Source organism: Talpa occidentalis, unplaced genomic scaffold, assembly GCF_014898055.3.
Source record: "Talpa occidentalis isolate TD23 unplaced genomic scaffold, MPIMG_talOcc4v2.1 talOcc4.7, whole genome shotgun sequence".
Classification (NCBI taxonomy): domain Eukaryota; kingdom Metazoa; phylum Chordata; class Mammalia; order Eulipotyphla; family Talpidae; genus Talpa; species Talpa occidentalis.
The window spans coordinates 7085447-7104457 of NW_023605083.1; the positions used below are offsets into that span (position 1 = coordinate 7085447).

Sequence of the window (19011 nt, forward strand, 5' to 3'; positions counted from 1 at the left end):
TTCAGGCTCCTGGTCTTGCCTACAATACTTCGTTTCCTCTTATTCTTGAAAGATTCTCATGAAGCAACATGAGGATAGCCTTTTTTACAGAATAATGTGTGGCATACGTTGGTGGGCTCCACCAGCTGAATCGTTTCCCCTTTCCCTTCCCTACTCCCTCTCCCTTTTGCCCCCTTTAAAAAAAAAAAAAAAGATTGATTTATTTATTTATACAAGCACTGGGTACAGTCAGAAGCGCGGGAGGGTGAGAGAATTCACCAGAGCCAAGGGGGGAGCAGAGCAGGCAGAAGGACCAAAGTACACTGCTGAGGGGAGCAGTGGGCAGCAGGAGAAGTACACTGCTGAGGGGAGCAGTGGGCAGCAGGAGAGGTCTGCGCGCCATGTGGAACCCTCCTCTGGTGGCCGGGAGCAGCTGGGGATCGAACCGGTGCTGCAGAGGCTGCGGGCAGCTTCGCAACCCAGCACTCAACCGCTGTACCACCGGGGAGGCCCACCTTTTGCCCTTTCTCCCTCCCTCAAACACCCTCTCCTCCTCTTTCTCTTTCTCTCAACATACCTAGCGAAGTTTAAATACTCAGATTGGGGAAATACTTAATGTATTTCCTGAGGAAATTGGATTTTTGAGATATTCCCATTTGATTTTTTTTTTTTTTTTTTGGCACTAAAAATTATCTCTAGGTTTAATTTGCTTTCAAAGGAATTACCATCTTTTAAAATATGCTACTAAAACAAGTTAGATTGAATTTCTATCAATTTCAAAAAGAATGACCTTCTTAAACTTTGAATGTGTTCTTTTAAATAATAGGATTTGGAAATAATTGCTTAATATATGTGTTAAAGATAATGGGAACATATTTTGAGTTCCAAAGAAATCTGTTTGACCTAGGATCCTACTATCCCTAGACTAGAAAACTGGAAGCCACTTTCCTGTTCACTGTATGTGAACTGTGTTGGTAGAACCTCTTCTGTTTGCAGCTGGCGGTTGCACTATATCCCTTTGTTGTTCCGTTGCTTCCTTTAGGGTGAGAGGATAATTAAGGAGAACATCTTTTCTGAGCAGCTGGAATCAAATTCCAGCTGACTGCAGCACCTGTGAAGATGGCACCTCTGCCTCTGGGTGGCAGGGTGGGATGCCAGCCGTGGAGCCTGCTACAGTGGGCTCCAGAGTACAGAGATAAGGCCCTGCTGCACCAGTCCTGCCCTTCTGTGAGTTTCAGATGGCGGCAATGCCAGTGCATGCAAAGTGTCTGTTTTAGACTAATTAGAGGTATGATTTGTGAAATGGTGGCTATTTATTTAATTAATCACCAGCACAAAGCCATAAAACCCATATTTTAAAAATCCCTGTTAGTTTGCCATGTGGTTAATAGATTGGGGCACATTAAAAAGTGACATGGTGATGTATTAAACATGTTCCACCTAAGGTTCCTTCAGGAAGGAACGGAAGCTGTCTGCTTTCAGGTGCTGAAGTCTAACCAGCTAGGATTTGATCTGTCTGAGGTTTGAATATTTGTAAAGGCATTTATCTTTTGAGTCGCATCTTCATTCAGGTATCTCCTCTTAGAATATTCAAAATATGAAAATATTTGGAGATAAGTTTTAAATTATACTTAATTTGTTAGTTTTTCTTAGCAAGGAACTATATTTTCCCATTGAATTATACTGCATTTACTAAGCATAGCACTATCTCTTATAATGTGTTATTCTTTTTCATTTTGGGGCAAGGGAGTCATTTAATTAACTAAATAATAAATGCAACAATGTTTTTGTTGCAGCTGTCAGAATTCCATTTCGTGCTACCCTTCTGTTTTTATTGAATAGTCACAGGGGTAATTGCTATACTTGATCGATCTTAGCTCAGGTGAAGTATCATTTTTGCATAGTAAGAATAAGGGCAGAACTGAGTTCTTCAGCAAAGACACTAACATTGAAATGAGATAAACTGGTTTAGATTGTAATAATTAATGGTGGTTCTTATATATGCAAACTTTCTAGTGGATTTTCAGTATACATAAACGTGTATATGCAGGCCATCCTGCATTTTAATAGCATTTGAAACTAAATTTGCTATGTCTGTGATTCACTCTTATTATTAAAAATAATTTATTCTGAATAGTCAGTGTGTCTGCTAAACAGTCCCCCCAAGTTTTAAGATCATGTATGAAAATGTGTTGCTCAGGTGGATGCTTCCAAGGAAATTGTCCAGCTCTTAGGATTGTGTTTCTCTGCTGTGTTGTATAATTACCTGCTCTGTTATATGGGGAGCTGGAATAAAACATGAGTATGTTAATGCAGCCTGGAGCTGATGTGGTGGTGATGATTACAATGCAGATAAAGCATTTCTCATAACTGCCGTTGCCTACTGGAGCCTTTGAAACATCTGGACCTTTAATTGAAAAATAGTGTGGTGCTGTGCAAGGCAGACATGCTAAGTGAAGTCACTAATTTAGAATACAAAAATATAATTGATAAAGTGTTTTATTTACATTGTATTTAAATATTCATACTTTGTTATGCTTTGTATAACAGGGAATTAGTGGGTTAAATTTTCATGAACATAGACAGTTTAAATGAGATAAATTAAGTGAAAACGTTAATGGAATTTTACACTGGAGCCAGAAAACAGTTTACTCCAGGAGGGTGTATACTTTTTGTATCTAGTGGGGCCTTTCAGAGAAGCAAATCGGTTAGGCCTTTTTCTTTGGGTTTTGTGTTTTAGCTGAACTAACCATCAAATTGGAACATCATTGCATTTTATTCTTGTTATTGCTATTATATCTTGTTATTTAGTTAAAAAAAAATAAAATGTTTCTTGGCATAATGGTAAATGGTTCTAATGGCAACATTATCGCCCAATAAACCAAAGCCTTCCCCACCTCTGGGGGCAGGTTATCAGAGCCTGCCCAGGAGAGCAGAGGAGCTGGTGAAGGGCGTGCAATTAACCTTTGTCCTGCATTCGCAGCAGGGGAACTGACCTAGCAGCCTTCCGAGGAAATCCAATTTAATTTAAAATGAATTTGAAAAGACAAATTAGCCATATCTATTTTAATAAGATAAAATCCCCGACTCTCCCTGTGTCTGGTTTAGTTAGGACCTCAGAGGAGATTGGACTGACTGAGACTCAGGATGAACATGAGGAAAATAATGCCAGGGGGCTGAGGAGAAACCCGAGAGACCCTGGTACCCTAGTGACTTGTCAATTTTCTGCAAGTGAGCAGGTCTCATGCTGCCCGTTTCCACAGAGAATCGCACCCTGCAATCGCAACCTGAGAATTGGGCCTTTTTGTCTCACCAGACCTTCAGCTGTGTTGGAGCTTAATGCCATGTTGATGTCATATACTGCTTGCCCATCTCTCCAAGGACCAAACTGTTATTTTCCTTCTTTGTCATTATCAAAGCACATTTGGGTACTGTCACCTGGGTAGCCACATTTAGTAACAGATGCACCTCACAATTACCGATCAGACTCTTAATCCAAGACTAAGGATTCTCTAGGGCCTGTGAGTTGGTACTTGACCACTGCTTTTTGAAAACATAAGTAGAGAGTTCTGCTTACTCTTCAAGGAACTGGTGTTCCTTTGTGTTTTTACCTTCGAAACACAGTCAGTGAGGATTTATTGAGTCCCTGCTGTGTGCCCAACAGCAAGGAAACCCGGACGCCCTCTCCGGTAGCAGCCATTTCCGTCTGTAGAGTGCGAGTGTGTATAACACTAGAGGAGCATCTCAGACCTTTCTTGTGGGGCCTCAGTCAGAGGGGTGTCTTCCGGGGAACCCAGTTCTGAGACAGCATCTACAACATGAACCAGTAACCTTTGTGACCTTTCCTAGATACTCAGACCTACCCAAGAATTCTTCGGACTGGAACTCACCACAGGAATAGGGTTTTAGAGTTGGATAGACTTGCGTTATAACCATGATCCCCCCTAATAGAGAGATTTGGAACAGTCTACTAAGGGAACTGCTCATTCCTCAACTGTTTTTTTTAATTTTTAAAAAAGATTTTTATTTATTTATGCATACAAGAACTGGGGTACAGGCCAGAGGTGGAGGGATGAGAGGATTCACCAGAGACAGTGGGGAGCAGAACAGTAAGACCGAAAGCACTGCTGAGGGGAGCAGCAGGAGAGCCAGGAGAGGTCTGCTGCATCATGTGGGTAGCTCCCTGGCAGGCTGGGGATTGAACTCATGCTGCAGAGGCTGTGGATAACTTCATAGGTTGCGTCTTAACCCCTGTGCCACCAGGGAGGCCCTCATTCCTCAACTTCAAAAGACAGTGCTTGGTAGCATTGCTGACATTATTGAGCATGAGAGAAAGTACTAGGATACCCCATAAATGGCAGTCAGCAGTTGTGCCCGGCCAGTTGCAGAGAGGACTGAGGTACATGCACAAAGGCCTGTGCAGAGGATGTGCTCTTTTTGCCTGGTCTCACCCCATCACGCTATCAGCACTGTCTCTGGCTAGCTTCCCTTGTATTGCTGGGCTGATTACGCGTTGAGTGGCATGACACGCAGAGAGCTTTTTATTTTTTTACGGTACTCAATACTAACAGTTTTATCCGGTGGATCCTGTTGTCCCTTCAGTTTTAAATAATGAAGTTTTCTGCCTCTTACTCCTTTCTTTTTCAGTGTCCCTGAGAAACATGTGGGATAAATGCCCGAGAGCCAGACTTTTTGTACTGCTTCTCAGTTGTAAATTTTCTATGTATTTAAAAGTGATCCTTCCCGAAAGGAAGTGTTGTTTTAAATAAATAATAACTTAGTTCTTTTTCTTGCTGCTTTTTATATTTCAACATTCACTTGCACACTGTTAAATGTAAACTTTCTCTGTTGGCTCTTTGCAGCTGTATAATTTTCATAATGTAAAAAAAAAAAAAAAAACTCAACACCAAAAACCAGGATGTGTGAATGTATTTTCTGCTGCAAACAAGCATCTTTCTCTGTTACCAGGGGTGCTCTCTCTCACCAGAGGTTCTTGCGTGGCCTTTTCCTAGACACAGTATCTCAGTTATTTCACATGTGCACTTTGAGGATGAAAGTGTATGTTGTAATTGGAGAAATGTAAAGCTATTTATTTCCATTTTGTCTGATGTTTTTACATTGTTTGCTAGGAGGTGCGTCAGGGACTTGAATTAATTATAATTACTGAAGAGACATTCACTGATTGAGCAAATAAAGTAGTAAGCCCATTTGTGCCAAGGCCATCTAATTAAATTCTAACTTTGGATAAGCTAGCTGTGCATGAAAGATTAATTTTAAGAGGTTTTTATGATTTACTAAATAGTGATTCAGTAAAAAATTTTAATTTAGGAACTTTGAATATTGAAGTGATAGAAGTCATGAACCCACTACTGTATAGAAATTTGTGGGCTTTTAAAAACTTTAAAATTAAGGGCACAAAAATAGAATTTTTATTGGTGTATATACATTTAAAAAGTTTGTAATATTCAATCAATCGTGTAACCTTGCAGGAAATAAATATGATATGTGTACCTGAATAATTTTTTCAATATTTATGCAATTTTATATTCTTAAAAGACTTCACTACCCCTGGAATTAAACTGTCCTTGGGGTAGTTGGAGGGTTGTACCAAATTTTTCCATATAATTTAGGAGGATGATAATGGCTATGCTGTAACCTTTTCTAGTTATACATCATCTAGTAATGGAGCCAAGTACACATTCTCCATTGAGTTTTAATTTTAAAAGTTGATATTAAATCTTTAAAAAGACTCATTATATTATGATAATTGATAGAGTTTAAAACATGTAACTCTTCTTTATGGTTTTAAAAAAACCTATTTTTACTTTTAAAGCATATTGATTTTATTATATAAATGATTTAATAATGAAGAGGTTTCTAAACTTACCCTAGGTGATGGGGCTTAGTTCATGCAAATTACTTTTCCCTGATATTATCATCATTGTAGAAGCCATTGTTTGTATAATTAAATGCAAAGTGCTATGTAACATTAATGATCTAAAAGAATCCCACAATGGCAATGAAAATTCAAAATGGACACTTTACATTCTATTATGCTTTAAGATGGCTGAACTGTACTTGTGTGAGCACCTTCTGGTACGTGCTGTAACTATCCTGAGGCTGGAGAAGAGGGGAATGCTAGGATTCCTAGCTTTTGATGATTGAGATAGAGACCTTCCCCTAATGTGTCAGCTTCTTAACATCATGTTTGTTTGAAGAAACCTTTTATACAAAAACCTGGCAGGTCTGAGTACCACCTTAAGTAATGATAATGAAGGAATAATTGACTGTATAAAAGTTTACAGTTCACAGAGCCTTTAAATATGCTTTGTTTTGGCTTTATACTCCCATCATTCTGTTGTTGTAGATGGTCCCATCTCTGTTGTATGGCTTAGGAAATTGCCTTTCAGGGAGGTTATGGGCTTGCCTGAGGTTGCACAGCTCAGCATGGCAGGGCCAGGGTCCAGACTAGTTCTGTAGACTGCAAGTATAGCCCATGATGCTGGAAACTGGCAGTATCAGAACCCCTTTCTGAATTTAAGACTTTGAGAAAATGCTTATAATTACTGATTAGGATAGCTAGGCTTTTTTTCTTTCCTCCTTAATCCCCCACTGTCCTGATTTGTAAAGTTTTTTTAAGCTATATTTGAACATGCAACTGATAGCAACTCTTTTCGGTTGCTATCTTGAAGTAAAAGAATTATTTGAGTTTATTACTTAAACTTCATCTAATAACAGTTGGATCGTTTGAATTAATAACTTTGATCTTTTTTAATGCAAAATTACTCTGTCAGAGCATAAAAATATGGAGGATTTATTCGAATAGTGAAAACCTTTCCAGAGCGCAACAACTCCATTTTTTGTTTTGGATCCAGGACTATAGATTTACATTTACCATAGATATTATAGAAAGAAAAATTACAAAAATCACTAGCCTAAGAAAAGCTAGTGGAAATGATATATTCTATACTGTGTTATACTCTTGAAAGAATTATAATCTGTCTCATTCCATGGTGCTTAGTAACTGAGTTATTTTGTTTGAGGTCCTCAGATATATATGAAGGGGTGTCTGTGAAATCAGAGGTGGGTTTGTTTCAATTTCCTAAGGCTAGAACTAAGATCAGTATGTAAAATTGGCAGAGGTTGTGCCTCAATGGAAATGAACATGTTTTAGCTGTCAAAACTGCCCAAGAAACTGAAGCAAAGAGTCTACTTAAGAAGAAAGGTTTTAAATGTGGAAATGTTTTAAAGGGGCTGGCCCCTAACATTCCTTACCATTTTAAAAGTCTATGAATGAAAAAAAAAAAAAAAGTCTATGAATGGCAATAAAATTTTTTCTTTTCTTAAAAACATGTCTATGAATCTAAAAGTAGGAAAAAAGGTCTGGAGGGGGTCGGGCATGGGGGTTTGGAAAGAGCCTACTAAACAACCAACAATTTCTTTTTTTTTTAAGATTTATTTATTTATTTATTTATACAAGCACTGGGTATAGTCAGAAGCGCAGGAGGGTGAGAGAATTCACCAGAGCCAGAGCGGGGAACAGAATAGGCAGACTAGCGAAATACACTGCTGAGGGGAGCAGCGGGCATGGCAGGAGAGGTCTGTCGCGCCTTGTGGGACCCTCGCAGGTGACTGGGGATCGAACCGGCACTGCAGAGGCTGCGGGCAGCTTCACAGCCCAGCGCTCGACTGCTGTGCCACCAGGGGAGGCCCACAACCAACATTACTTAAGCATTTACTGGGACTGAACAAGTTAGTGTATAATTCATTAATTCCTTTCAAAAACTTCAGGAGGAGGTACTGCTGTAATGCTCACAGAAATAGTAACTCAGAGAGGTTAGATAAAATTGTCCAAGGACACACAGTGAGTGGTATTGTAGAGAATTGAACTTGGTCTTTCTGATGCCACAACTTCTGCTTTTAGCCACCAAACTGAACTGACTCCACTAGCTTCTTCTAATATAATAAGGATCCTGGAGGTACCCAGAACAGAACTTGACCTTGTTAAAGAAAGAGTGACAGTTGACGTTCTTAATAATAAAAGCTTAATGGAACCAAGGTTGGTGATTCAGAGGAAATTAATGAGATTTTGTCAATTTTATTTTAAACTTAACTTGTCAGAAAATACAGTGTCCGGTGACAAACTGTAGAAATGTTTTTGACAAATTAACTTGACTACAGGTGCCAGATCAGGGAAATGTTAATTTAATAGCCTTTAAGCGTTCCAGATTTATTGAGGGTTAAGATAGCACTACAAAGCCAAACCCCTAGCTCTGAATGAATTTGTCATCGAACCTTATACAAAAGTCTATTCATAAATTCAGTGCTACCATTTTGAATGTAAAAAAGCGAGTCCTTTCTTTGAGCCTGTGACACCAGCATTTTATTGAGAACAAAACACTACAATTCTGGTATTTGGTGTTTTTTTTTCCCCTCCTCATGTAGCTGTCCTCTTTATTTCTCATACACGTTAAACCTGGCATATGCCTGTTAAATCTTTAGGCCAGATTTTGTTTGAAATAATTAGTCTCATCAAATGAAGACCGTTAACATCGTCAGATTGATGATAATTTGAGGTCCCTCCCATCAAATCTGGGCACCATAGGAGACTGTATTGTTGGTCCTTGTTGAGGCCGTTGCAGAGGAGGCACTAGTAGAGTGAACAGTAGCCATTCCTTTAAAAGAATTTTAACTTTTGAAGACTACAAATAACCCCTTAATCATTTTGCATTATTACATTGTCTGGATACGCTGATATATTTATTTCTACATTAACATTACATATAATGATCTGCTCGTGCAGTTGTGACTAATGGAATAATGCGGCCTGCTTTTTGTCTCTTTAATTGCAGAAGCCAAGCTGTGTATCCTTTTGGTTTCTTTTCCTTGGCCGAGAAATTGAACACTTAGCAACAGTTTTGAGATCTGATATTCAATTTGTTATTTAACCTTGATGTTAAGTAGCTCTGCTAGCGGAACCTTCTGTCCTTAAGATTTAATTCAGCTAACTCACTTGATAGTGGTGTATCTTTTTTAAAATAAAATTGTATTGATTAACAATACTGGACAAATTGCAGAAGTACAGCTTCACACCTTTATGTATGTCTTAGCCTTACCCATAACCCAAATTCTGTCTCCACTATCAGATTGATCACCTTTCCTCCTCTTCCTCCAGTAACCACATTTTTCATAAACCCTAATTTTGTGGTGATTTGTTAGTTCTTCTGCTTTGGTTATAGTCTACATCTGCGAACCTGTGATACAGGTGTTTTCTCAGTTCAGTATTATTTTGAGTTGCATGCCATTTATTGTTTTTTTCCTGCATCCCCTGTTTTAGAAACTATCAAACATATAATTTTGAAATTAATTTTATGATAGTGAATTACATATTTATTAATGGAGTATGATAGGAAAATATCTGGTATAGATAATGCTTTAATTCATCACCATGTTCAATACTTCATGTTCATACCATGTTCATACTTCAATTCTGTATCTGTTCACAATCTATGTATTTGTTGCATTTTTTTTTTGTTTTTAGGTTTTATGAACTAATCAACTGACCTCAATTCATGATATTGATATTTCATGATTGGCATGAAGGCACTTTTCAAAAGAGCAAGCTATTCTAGTACATATCAAAAGCCACACAGCATTCATAGTCTTTGACTGAATCAATAATCTCCTAGGAACTTATGCATAGACATTTATATAAGACATGTTTATGAGAATATAATTTATAATAGTGAAATATTATAAACAACATCCGTATTTAACAATGGGGGATAGGTTGATAGTACCTCCATATGCTAAAATATAATGTAGGTGTTTAAAAATATGTGTTAAATCAATGTTAATCTTTTCATTGATATGTACATATAACTATGTCAAGCCCTGTGTTATGACTGAGAATATTTAAGAGAAGAAAGGGGGCTCCTGAGACAGGGCCTGGGAAGTAGAAGAGTCTAGCCAGTTTATCTGGGAAAAGTGATAGGGTCTGGTGGGTGGATCTTGACTCCTAATCTAAGAGGTGCCTTCAATTCAGTGAGATAACACCACACCCCTGCTTGTTAGGCCCTACAAGAGTACAAAATGGACACAATTTTTCCCGTTAGGCGAGTCACAGCTGAAGGAGAGAGTGGAAAGGATGTGGTGAGGGTGGGTAGAGAAAGAAAATAAAAACACAAGACTAATTGAAATTGTTATGGGGGCAAAGAAAAGGGAATTAATGTATACTTCTTCTATCTTCTTAGAAGAGGAGACATTTGAATTGAAGAACAAAAGAGGAGGTAAATTTCTTGACTCTGTGCTAGACACTTTATGTACATCTTACTTGCTTTCCAAAAGGAATGGAAGTTCCCAAAGATGAAGTTACTTGTCCAAAGTCTAAGGTCTAGCAGCTAAGAAAGTGACAGGGTCAGGATTCAGCTCTGGCTTCGGCTGACCCTGTGCTCATATCATTTTAACAATAAGATTGTGAAGGGTATTAATTGCCAAGTTAGAGTTGGATGTGGAGAGCCAGCAGTTTGAGAAAAATCACACTAATAGCAGCAAGGAGGTAAAGGTTTGGAGACAGGAGAGGTTAGAGAGAGAGAGAGGAAGTTACTCTGGGGACTGTTGCAGGGGTGTCTATGTGCCTGTGAGGATGAGAAGGAAGAAGATTTGAGGGAAGTTTCAGAGGCATTTGGATGTAGATGAGGCAGACAGAGATAAGATCCCTAGCTTGAGTGACAGAGTAGACAGCAAAGCCTTAATCGATGGAACATAGAATGCAAGTCAAGCTGATGAAGATGGTAGGGCTTGGATGTGTTGAGTTTGAGATTTTTGCCGCATTTGCAGAGCTGTCTAGTCATGGAGAGGCCGTGTGATACGAATTCTGGAGTCTAGTTGTTCTTCATGAATTGCATTTGTATTGAGGGATAGTTTTGATATAAGAAGTACTTTTGTTTTAAAACCTGAATTAGGGATATTCTTTAATTTAGAGACCATTCGAGAGACAGTTGTCCAAGACTCCAAATTTGTCAGCTCATTGTGGTTTTTTTTATTGATAAAAATTATTTCACTTATTTTAGGAAGTTATCTAAGTTATATTTTCAACTTACTTTTTTAACAGTCGCACATCTGGCATATGGTATGTTCTTAATAAAATTTTGCTGGATGCCTTAACATAGGCTATATTTTCAAAATAGAGCCTCTTTTTTTCTTACCACTTTTTTTTTCTTATCACTCTTAAACCCTGTGTGGTAGTTTTTGTATCTTCTTTTTTTGTTCATAATTATAATATCTACTTCTTTGTTTCTAATTATAAAAATAATACATGTGTCTCATTTGACTTCATCTTCAAGGTGCAGAATGGGGTTTTGGTGGATGTTTGTCAATGTATAAGTGTCCTCGCTCTGTGCTGGCTCTTTCCTCTGTGTCTCCATTTTCCAGTTGTGTATTGTGGAACACATAAGTTGCCATGTAGTAAAATTGCATAACATGATCTTCGTTGGTTGCTAGTTGCCTTTTAAGGGTTAGATGTTTGGTCTGTGGAATATTGCTTGCCTTGATGTGTGATGAATACTTTTAATCCTTTGGTCACCGTATTTTTTTTATTTTACAAGTTAATTTCTTTCTATTATGTTGATGGATTGCTTTATGTTTTAGTTGATTCCCTCTAAATATTGCAACACAGGGACTATTAGAGCGAACTGCCACCATCTTGAGTTTTTTTCAGAAGAGGCTTCTTATTAAAAAATATATAATTTCAGTGTTTGTGCAAGGTACTTTTTGCCATCATCAGTGCCTCAAGATGGAATTAGAAGATTAAAAAGATAAAGTGCTTTATTCATTTAATAAGTATCTACCATATTTTTTCTCCTGGTTTTCCCTACACTTGCTATTTCACTATGAACGAGGATAAAGGAATTCATAAGAGTGCCTTAGCATTGCCTGCTATTGCTTCTCAAAAAGGGGTGACATCTTGCAGCCAGCTGCAGTACCAGAGTTTCTTAGAGTCCAATTCCCTAACAATCCTTGGTAAGAAAAGGGAGAGGGAAGTAGTTTTCAAGATTTCAAGACTGGGGGGAGTGCAAACTGATGACATTTAGAGTTAATTTAGGGAAAGAAGGTATTACCGCTTAGAGGATGTGGAGTCAGCCAGACATGCTTTTGAGTCTTGACTTTCCACTTTGGTTATGAGATCTTGTGGAAATGACTGTAGCCTTGCAAACTTTAGTTTTCTCATCTGTAATATTTGGGTAATGATATAGAACTCTACCTCTTACGTGTTATTGTGAAAATTAAATGAGATGATTTAGGCAAACATTTAGCAGAACTCACTTAACAGTTAGCTTTAAGTAAACACTAGCTCTTGTTAGAAGTATTATTATTAGGGCTCCTCACAGCATGCATCTTTGGCTTCATGTGACTGTGTAATAGGCTTAAGTAATAGAAATGGATCTGATTTCAAAACTTAGACTCTGTCCAGCATGCTGCTCTGAATTTCTGAAGCCCTTGACAGTTTATGAAGCACATTCACATTTGTCATCTCAGGAGTCTTTATATCTTGAGACATTGTGATTCCAGTATAGCCCTTTAGTTCCAATTCTTTAGATAAAGGAGGAGGAATTGAAAGGAGAACAATGACAAGCACCTGGACTGGGTCTGAAAAGGAGGTTGAGAAGAGAGTGATAAGAGGGCAATAAATTCATTCCAGATTTCCACTGTTTCAGTTTTAACCCTTTACTGACTGAAAAGGTCAAAACACTTGCTGTTTGAAGAGTTCTTGCTAGTCATTGGGATGATTATTCCTAAGCTGAAAAACATGCATGGGTGTGTGTGCGTGTATGCACGTGCACTATGTACATAAAGTATGTGTGCACATTGTGTAGGTTTTCCTTTGTCATTTGCTTTACAACATAGATACAAGACTCAGTTAAAAAAAAAAATCATGGTTCTAATCTTAGATGCTGAGGTATAAGAGAAGTGGGATTATTCTAAAACTGCTTTTTAAATTCATTTTATATACTTCCTTGCCCTAGTTCTGATTTTTTTCCCACCTTAGAATGATAGAGTTATAGCGTATTAAAGACAACCACGTGGTTGCTCATTTACTACCAGGAAACAGAGTCATAGAAGGGCAAGAGGGAATGTGGAAGAAACAAACATGGATTGAGTTCCTACTATGTGTCCTGGTGGTGTTTCGAGTCATTCATGCATTCTTTCTGCAGGGAGAGAGTTTTCTCTGTGCCAGGCACAGTGCTAGCTATTGTGTAGAGAGTAGTAAATAAAGCAGACAGTTTTATGACTGCCCTCATGGAACCTGAGAGGCTAGTGAGAAAGGTATATTCTGAAGAAATGCATAAATAGATGCCGTAAAGGCAATAAACAGGTTATGTGTGAGAATAACTATGAGCGGGACTTCTTTCTATAGGATTATCAGGGAAGGTTTCTCTGAAGAGGTATTCCGTGGGCTAAAGCTTGAATAATATTAATAGTAACAATAATAATCCTTGCAAGAGTCCTCTGCTAGCTAGATCCTGTCATCATTTTAGATATGAGGAAATGAAAGACCAGAGATTGAATAACTTTCTCAAGGTCATACACTAGAGGATGCAAAGATAATGAGAAAGAGCCTTTTGTAGTACTTAGAGAGTGGCGCCCACTGTGGCCTTGAACGTGGGAGAAGTGGGCAGGGTATCTTCTTATTTTCTCTCTAGAGAGGCATTGGGGAGGATATGCTCTAGGAATGGAGATCCTTGGGTATTGCATGGATTTTCCTTTAGATGAAATTCTCAAGAATGATGAGGGGAGCTGGAGTGGGAAAGAAAACTATGATCCAAGAGCTTAACTTCAGCGCAGAGGAGAATGACCAGAAGGTTGGATGACAAAAAAAAAAAAAGGTGGGGGGAGGGGGAAGGGGGAAGGGTGGTGTATTTGATAGCTTGGGCTTCAAAGACACGGGGATTTCTGCAAGAAAAGAGAAATAGTCATTTACAAATAGTAGGGTCTACCTTGCCCCTCCTAACTTTGAAGATTTAGAGGCTAAAAAGAAAAAAAGCAAGGCAGTCTTGGTCTTTTGGGGAAGGAGCCTTGGTAACCAGTAGGTTTCACTTAGGCAAAGACATGGGGAGAGATTTTTTTTTTTTTTTAAAGGGGGAGGATATATGGACATTTGCTGATTAGCACAGGAGTTCTAGAGGCGAGTGGAAGTTTGTGAGGGAAGAGGGTGGGCTTGGGGATATGGAAGCAGTGTGGGTATGGTTGTTAGGGCAGTGAAGGAAGATAGGGAACCTTGAACTTCAGTGCAAGTGACATGAGGGAAGTAAACAGATATACTGCATAATGGAGTTAACGTCCCAATGTCTCTGAGAAGATAAACCCTTGAAGGTTCCAGTGCTGCAGGCTGGAATGCTTCCTCAGAGAGTATGGCAACTTCCCATGCAGCCAGCCAGAGGTCTTAAGGATGATGTGGCAACTTTCAGATGGCTGATGCCAGGGTCTGATGGTGACTTTTCCAGGGTCACACGAATAAGTAGCAAAGCAAGTCTCCTGACACCAAACTTCAGGTTTGCTCTCCACTCTAATTTGCCCGTTTTAATTACCGTACTCATTCACCTTACTCGTGGCAGAGCTGCACACATTAGGTCATTAGAAAATGAAATTTAAAGAAAAAGTAAAAACCTTGAAACTAGACAGTGCTTCCACTTTAATACCATTCTAGGCTCGTAAGGAGATCTGTGCGAAAGGATGGGGAATGACTGTGCTGCCCACAGGCCCCAGGGAGCAGTCTCCATGGCCCAGGAGGGTCTGCAGGCCATGACTGTGTGCTTTACCCTCATGCATGTGCTCTGTCCACAGGGTCATGTAGGCACAACGGCAACCAAGAAGATCGACGTCTACCTCCCCCTGCACTCAAGCCAGGACAGACTGCTGCCAATGACCGTGGTGACCATGGCCAGCGCCAGGGTACAGGACCTGATTGGGCTCATCTGTTGGCAGTACACAAGTGAAGGACGGGAGCCGAAGCTCAAGTAATCCTTCCTCTTTGGCTGCTCTAGTTTGTGACTGTCTCCTTGCCTCCTCTGCTATGCTCTGGGTCTGCTCAGTCTCTCTGGCAGTGGCCTGGGAACCAGGTATCCACATTGATCAAGGTCAGGTCACTCACCAGATCGTGGGCCTCTGTATTGCAGGCTTATCTCAGAGATTTTGCTTGCATGATAGACTCTGGTCAGTTTGTGAATTCAGAGGTGGGGAAATGCATTGTAACAGTTACCAAACCTTTTATTCATGTTGCTGTCAAAAATGGAGTCCAGAGGTTTGAGAGGTTATTGGGAGGGGAATTACATTTGTTTAGATCCTACCATGAGTTGGGCAAGACGCTGAGCACTCCAGACCTAATAATCTTGTCTGGGTCCCCAAGATCTCTGTGAGGTGGGCATTTGGATCCTTATTCTGCAGAGAGGAAACTCAGGGTCAGCGAATCTCATTGCTGAAGGGTTACATCAGTGGGAGATGACAGAGCCAAGATTTGATTCCCAATCTATATGATGCCAGAGTTTTTGCATTCTTTCCTTTTTGGTCTGCAGTACAGTTTTCTTTGTCAACAGTCAGTTGTTCAATTTTTCTCTCAATAACTAGACTCTGTTCCTCATTAAACAATTATATTAAAAACACAGCACTTAAAGGTAGAGTTTCTATGTCTGTACATCATAACTTGAACATTACTGTGCTCTGTTGCATTGGTTTTCCAGTCCTTGAATTTCTTATGTGACTGGCATTCTCTTCTAGTTTTATGTGCTTTTCCCAGGATTAGGCTTGAAATACGGCAACATACAGTGGGTGCTTTGATTCTGAAAATGAATTCTCACAGAGACTTTCTCTCTCACATTTTCAGGGTGTGCATGGGCCAGTCAGCTGTCAGGTTCCCGGCCTCCCCTCCTCCCCCCAGCCTTTAGGTACATTAAATTTGCACATAAAATTATTCTTTCAAGTTCTTATTGACATAGCCCTCTACTTCGCCTGAATAAATTGTGGATATAAAGATAATCTTTATTGCTCTTGTGGTAATGAAAGCCTTTTCAACCAAGATACCACCTAGGCTCAGAAAAGGGTTGAGTCAGCAACCCTATGGTGTTGTCCCTTTTCAGCATGAAGGAGAAGCAAGAAAACAGGAAAGGAGGCACAGTGCTCGGTACTAAAACATTTCTTCGTGCCAGCACTGAAGCCAAGAGAGGCAAGGAAAGTTGCCCAGGGTTACACTGCTAGTAGGTAACAAAGACAGGAATTGAGCTGTGACGTACATTTTATAGATGAGGAAACTAAAGCTGAGAGAAGCTAAGTAACCTTCCTAAATCAGACAATAAGTGGCAGAATTATATTTAAACCCAGTAATCTCTTGACTCCAGTATCAAAAGATCAGATTTATTATCACCACCATTCTTTTTTTTTTTTTTATAAAGATTATTTATTTATACAAGCACTGGGTACAGTCAGAAGCGCGGGAGGGTGAAAGAATTCACCAGAGCCAGAGAGGAGAGCAGAGCAGGCAGACCGATGAAATACACTGCTGAGGGGCGCAGTGGGCGGCAGGAGGGGTCTGAGCACCATGTGGGACCCTCGCCCAGCAGCCGGGAATCGAACCGGTGCTGCAGAGGCTGCGTGCAGCTTCTCAACGCAGCGCTCAACCACTGCGCCACCGGGGAGGCCCTATCACCACCATTCTTACCAGCAAAGTCTAAGTATCAGAGCTATGAAGCTCACAGTGGTGTATACAACCAAAATTCTTAGTGTTACTAGAAGGTTTAAATTTTATCAGTGAGACAGATCTCCTTCCATCATTAAAAAAACAAAAACAAAACATGGTTACCACATACCCAAGTCTTTGTAACTATAGCTTATCAGTTGCTCTTTTAGGAAAAAATGACATTTTCTGAAAAAAGCAAATAGTCCAGTTTACACAGGTGCTTTTTCTCAGGGCAGCTGTCACACTTAAACACAATGTAGAAGTGCTTTAAGCGTGCGCCCGGTTTCTTTTGTACCTGCTTGTCCTTCAGTATTGGAATAGATCCTTATTTGATCTTTTCCAGGAGCTTGGCTCTGCGGAAGAGCTCTTCATTCACGTGGGGCCAAATTGCTAGAGGCATGGGTGAGCCTTCCTCAGTTTCAGTCTGGTTGTCAAGAAAACCATTTATTTAAGAATATTGTTCTCCTGTCTCTGTGCCTTGAAGACTGTCTGGTAGTAGGCTTTGGCCCCAGAGAAGGGATGAAGAATTTGACTGTAATTATTGGCTTCTTTTCTCTTATGCCTGCTAACTCTGAGCAAGATCCGAATGTGATATTTAAGCTGATTTCCTGGTTACTTTGATGCTCTGATTGTAGGTTAAACATTTGGAAGAAAATAAATGGCATCATTTCAATATATAGAAGTTTTAAATTCACATTTCATTATATTGATTTATGTTTATTAAATTTTGATTAGAAAAAGGATAAAAATTTCAGTTAGAAATTAATAAAAATTTCTGCTTGTAGATTTTTTTTAATTTTGGGGACTTACTATACAATGATTTTTTAAAAATGAAGATTCCATTGGTTCTGGAAAAAATCATTCCCTGTAAGTTACAGAAGTCTGTATAAATTTATTAAATCAACATCTTTAATTGCTATTATTTTCTTAAGTTTTCCATTTGGTCTATGGGTGATTAAGAAAAGTAAATTCAAGTTTCCATTTTCTTGTGTTTCTGTCAGACTCTCTTGAGATTTCAACAGATTCCACTTTATGTATTTCATTGCTCAAAAGACTTCTGCATGTTGTATTGTGAATTGTGCCTCCTTTTTTTAATATCAAAAACCTCCTATTTTATTTACATATTGTATTCTGCCCTTTGCTTTGTTGGTTTTTTTTTTGGTAACATGAGCTACCCACCCACCCCAGCTCATGCCCCGCCCGCCCATGTCCTTATTTGCAGTTGTTTAATATATCTTTCTTTAGTGTTCTACCTTTGTCTTTTTGTTTTAGATATGTTGAGTTGTTTTGTGTTTTTTTTTTTTTTAGCCCAATCTAAGTCACTGTCTTTTCTTAAGGAAGTTTATCCTAATATCTATTTTTACTACTGATAAATTGGTTTCATATTAGTCAACTTGTTTTAAGCTTTGATTTTTGTATTGTCTTGGTTTTCTTTTCTATTTTGATTCATTTTTAGTTATGTAGCATGTTACATGTAAGCTTTTTAAAAATTTAATAGACTTTATTTTTTTTTTAAAAAGATTTATTTATGCATACAAGAGCTAAGGTAGAGGCCAGAGGTGCGGCGGGTGAGAGGATTCACCAGAGACAGAGTGGGGAGCAGAACAGGCAGATTGACTGAAACACACTGCTGAGGGTAGCAGTGGGCAAGTCAGGAGAGGTCTGCTGTGCCATGTGGGTTGCTCCGTGGCCGCCTGGGGATTGAACTCGTGCTGCAGAGGCTGCAGATTGCTTCATAGGTTGAGTCAACCCCTTGTGCCACCAGGGAGGCCCAGACTTTATTTTTAAGACTAGTTTCAGGTATTTATAGAAAAATTACATAGCAAATACAGGGTTTTCACTTATCTCCTTTGTGCCCCTCATTTCCCCCCATTAGTACCATTTGCACTGGTGTAGTACATTTGCTATATTGTACACTTCCAAAGAATGTACCATATAGAATGGTTTCACCACACTAAAAATGCCCTGTGCTTCATCTAGTCACGTCTCCCCTCTGGCAATTGCTCACCTTTTTACCGTCTCTATTCTTTTGCAGTTTCCAGAATATCAGCCAGTTATAGTCATACAATATGCAGTCTTTTCAGACAGACTTCTTCTACTTAGTTATACATATTTAAATTTCTTTCATGTCTTTTCATGACTTAATAGCTCTTTTTTTATGTTGCTGGATAATACGCCATTGTAGTATCCACTGTGGATATACCACAGTTTGTTTCTCCATTCACCTGTTGAAGGGCAGCTTGGTTGCTTCCAATTCTTGGCAGTTATGAATAAAGCAGCTGTAAACACTGATGTTGAGGCTT

At 39.1% G+C, this 19011-nt stretch overlaps 1 protein-coding gene across 9 annotated transcripts in view; it reads left to right on the plus strand.

Annotated features, from left to right (window-relative positions):
* Nucleotides 1-19011, plus strand: part of MAPKAP1 (MAPK associated protein 1) — a 192935-nt gene that overhangs the window by 62433 nt on the left and 111491 nt on the right. For 8 of the 9 annotated variants that reach the window (XM_037491959.2, XM_037491961.1, XM_037491963.1 and 5 more), the window contains exon 5: nt 14824-14996. In XM_037491959.2, the coding sequence (XP_037347856.1) occupies nt 14824-14996 (173 nt within the window). Of the gene's footprint in view, nt 1-13678; nt 13842-14823; nt 14997-19011 lie in introns of those variants that run through there. The other variant, XM_037491962.2, reaches the window with a different exon arrangement.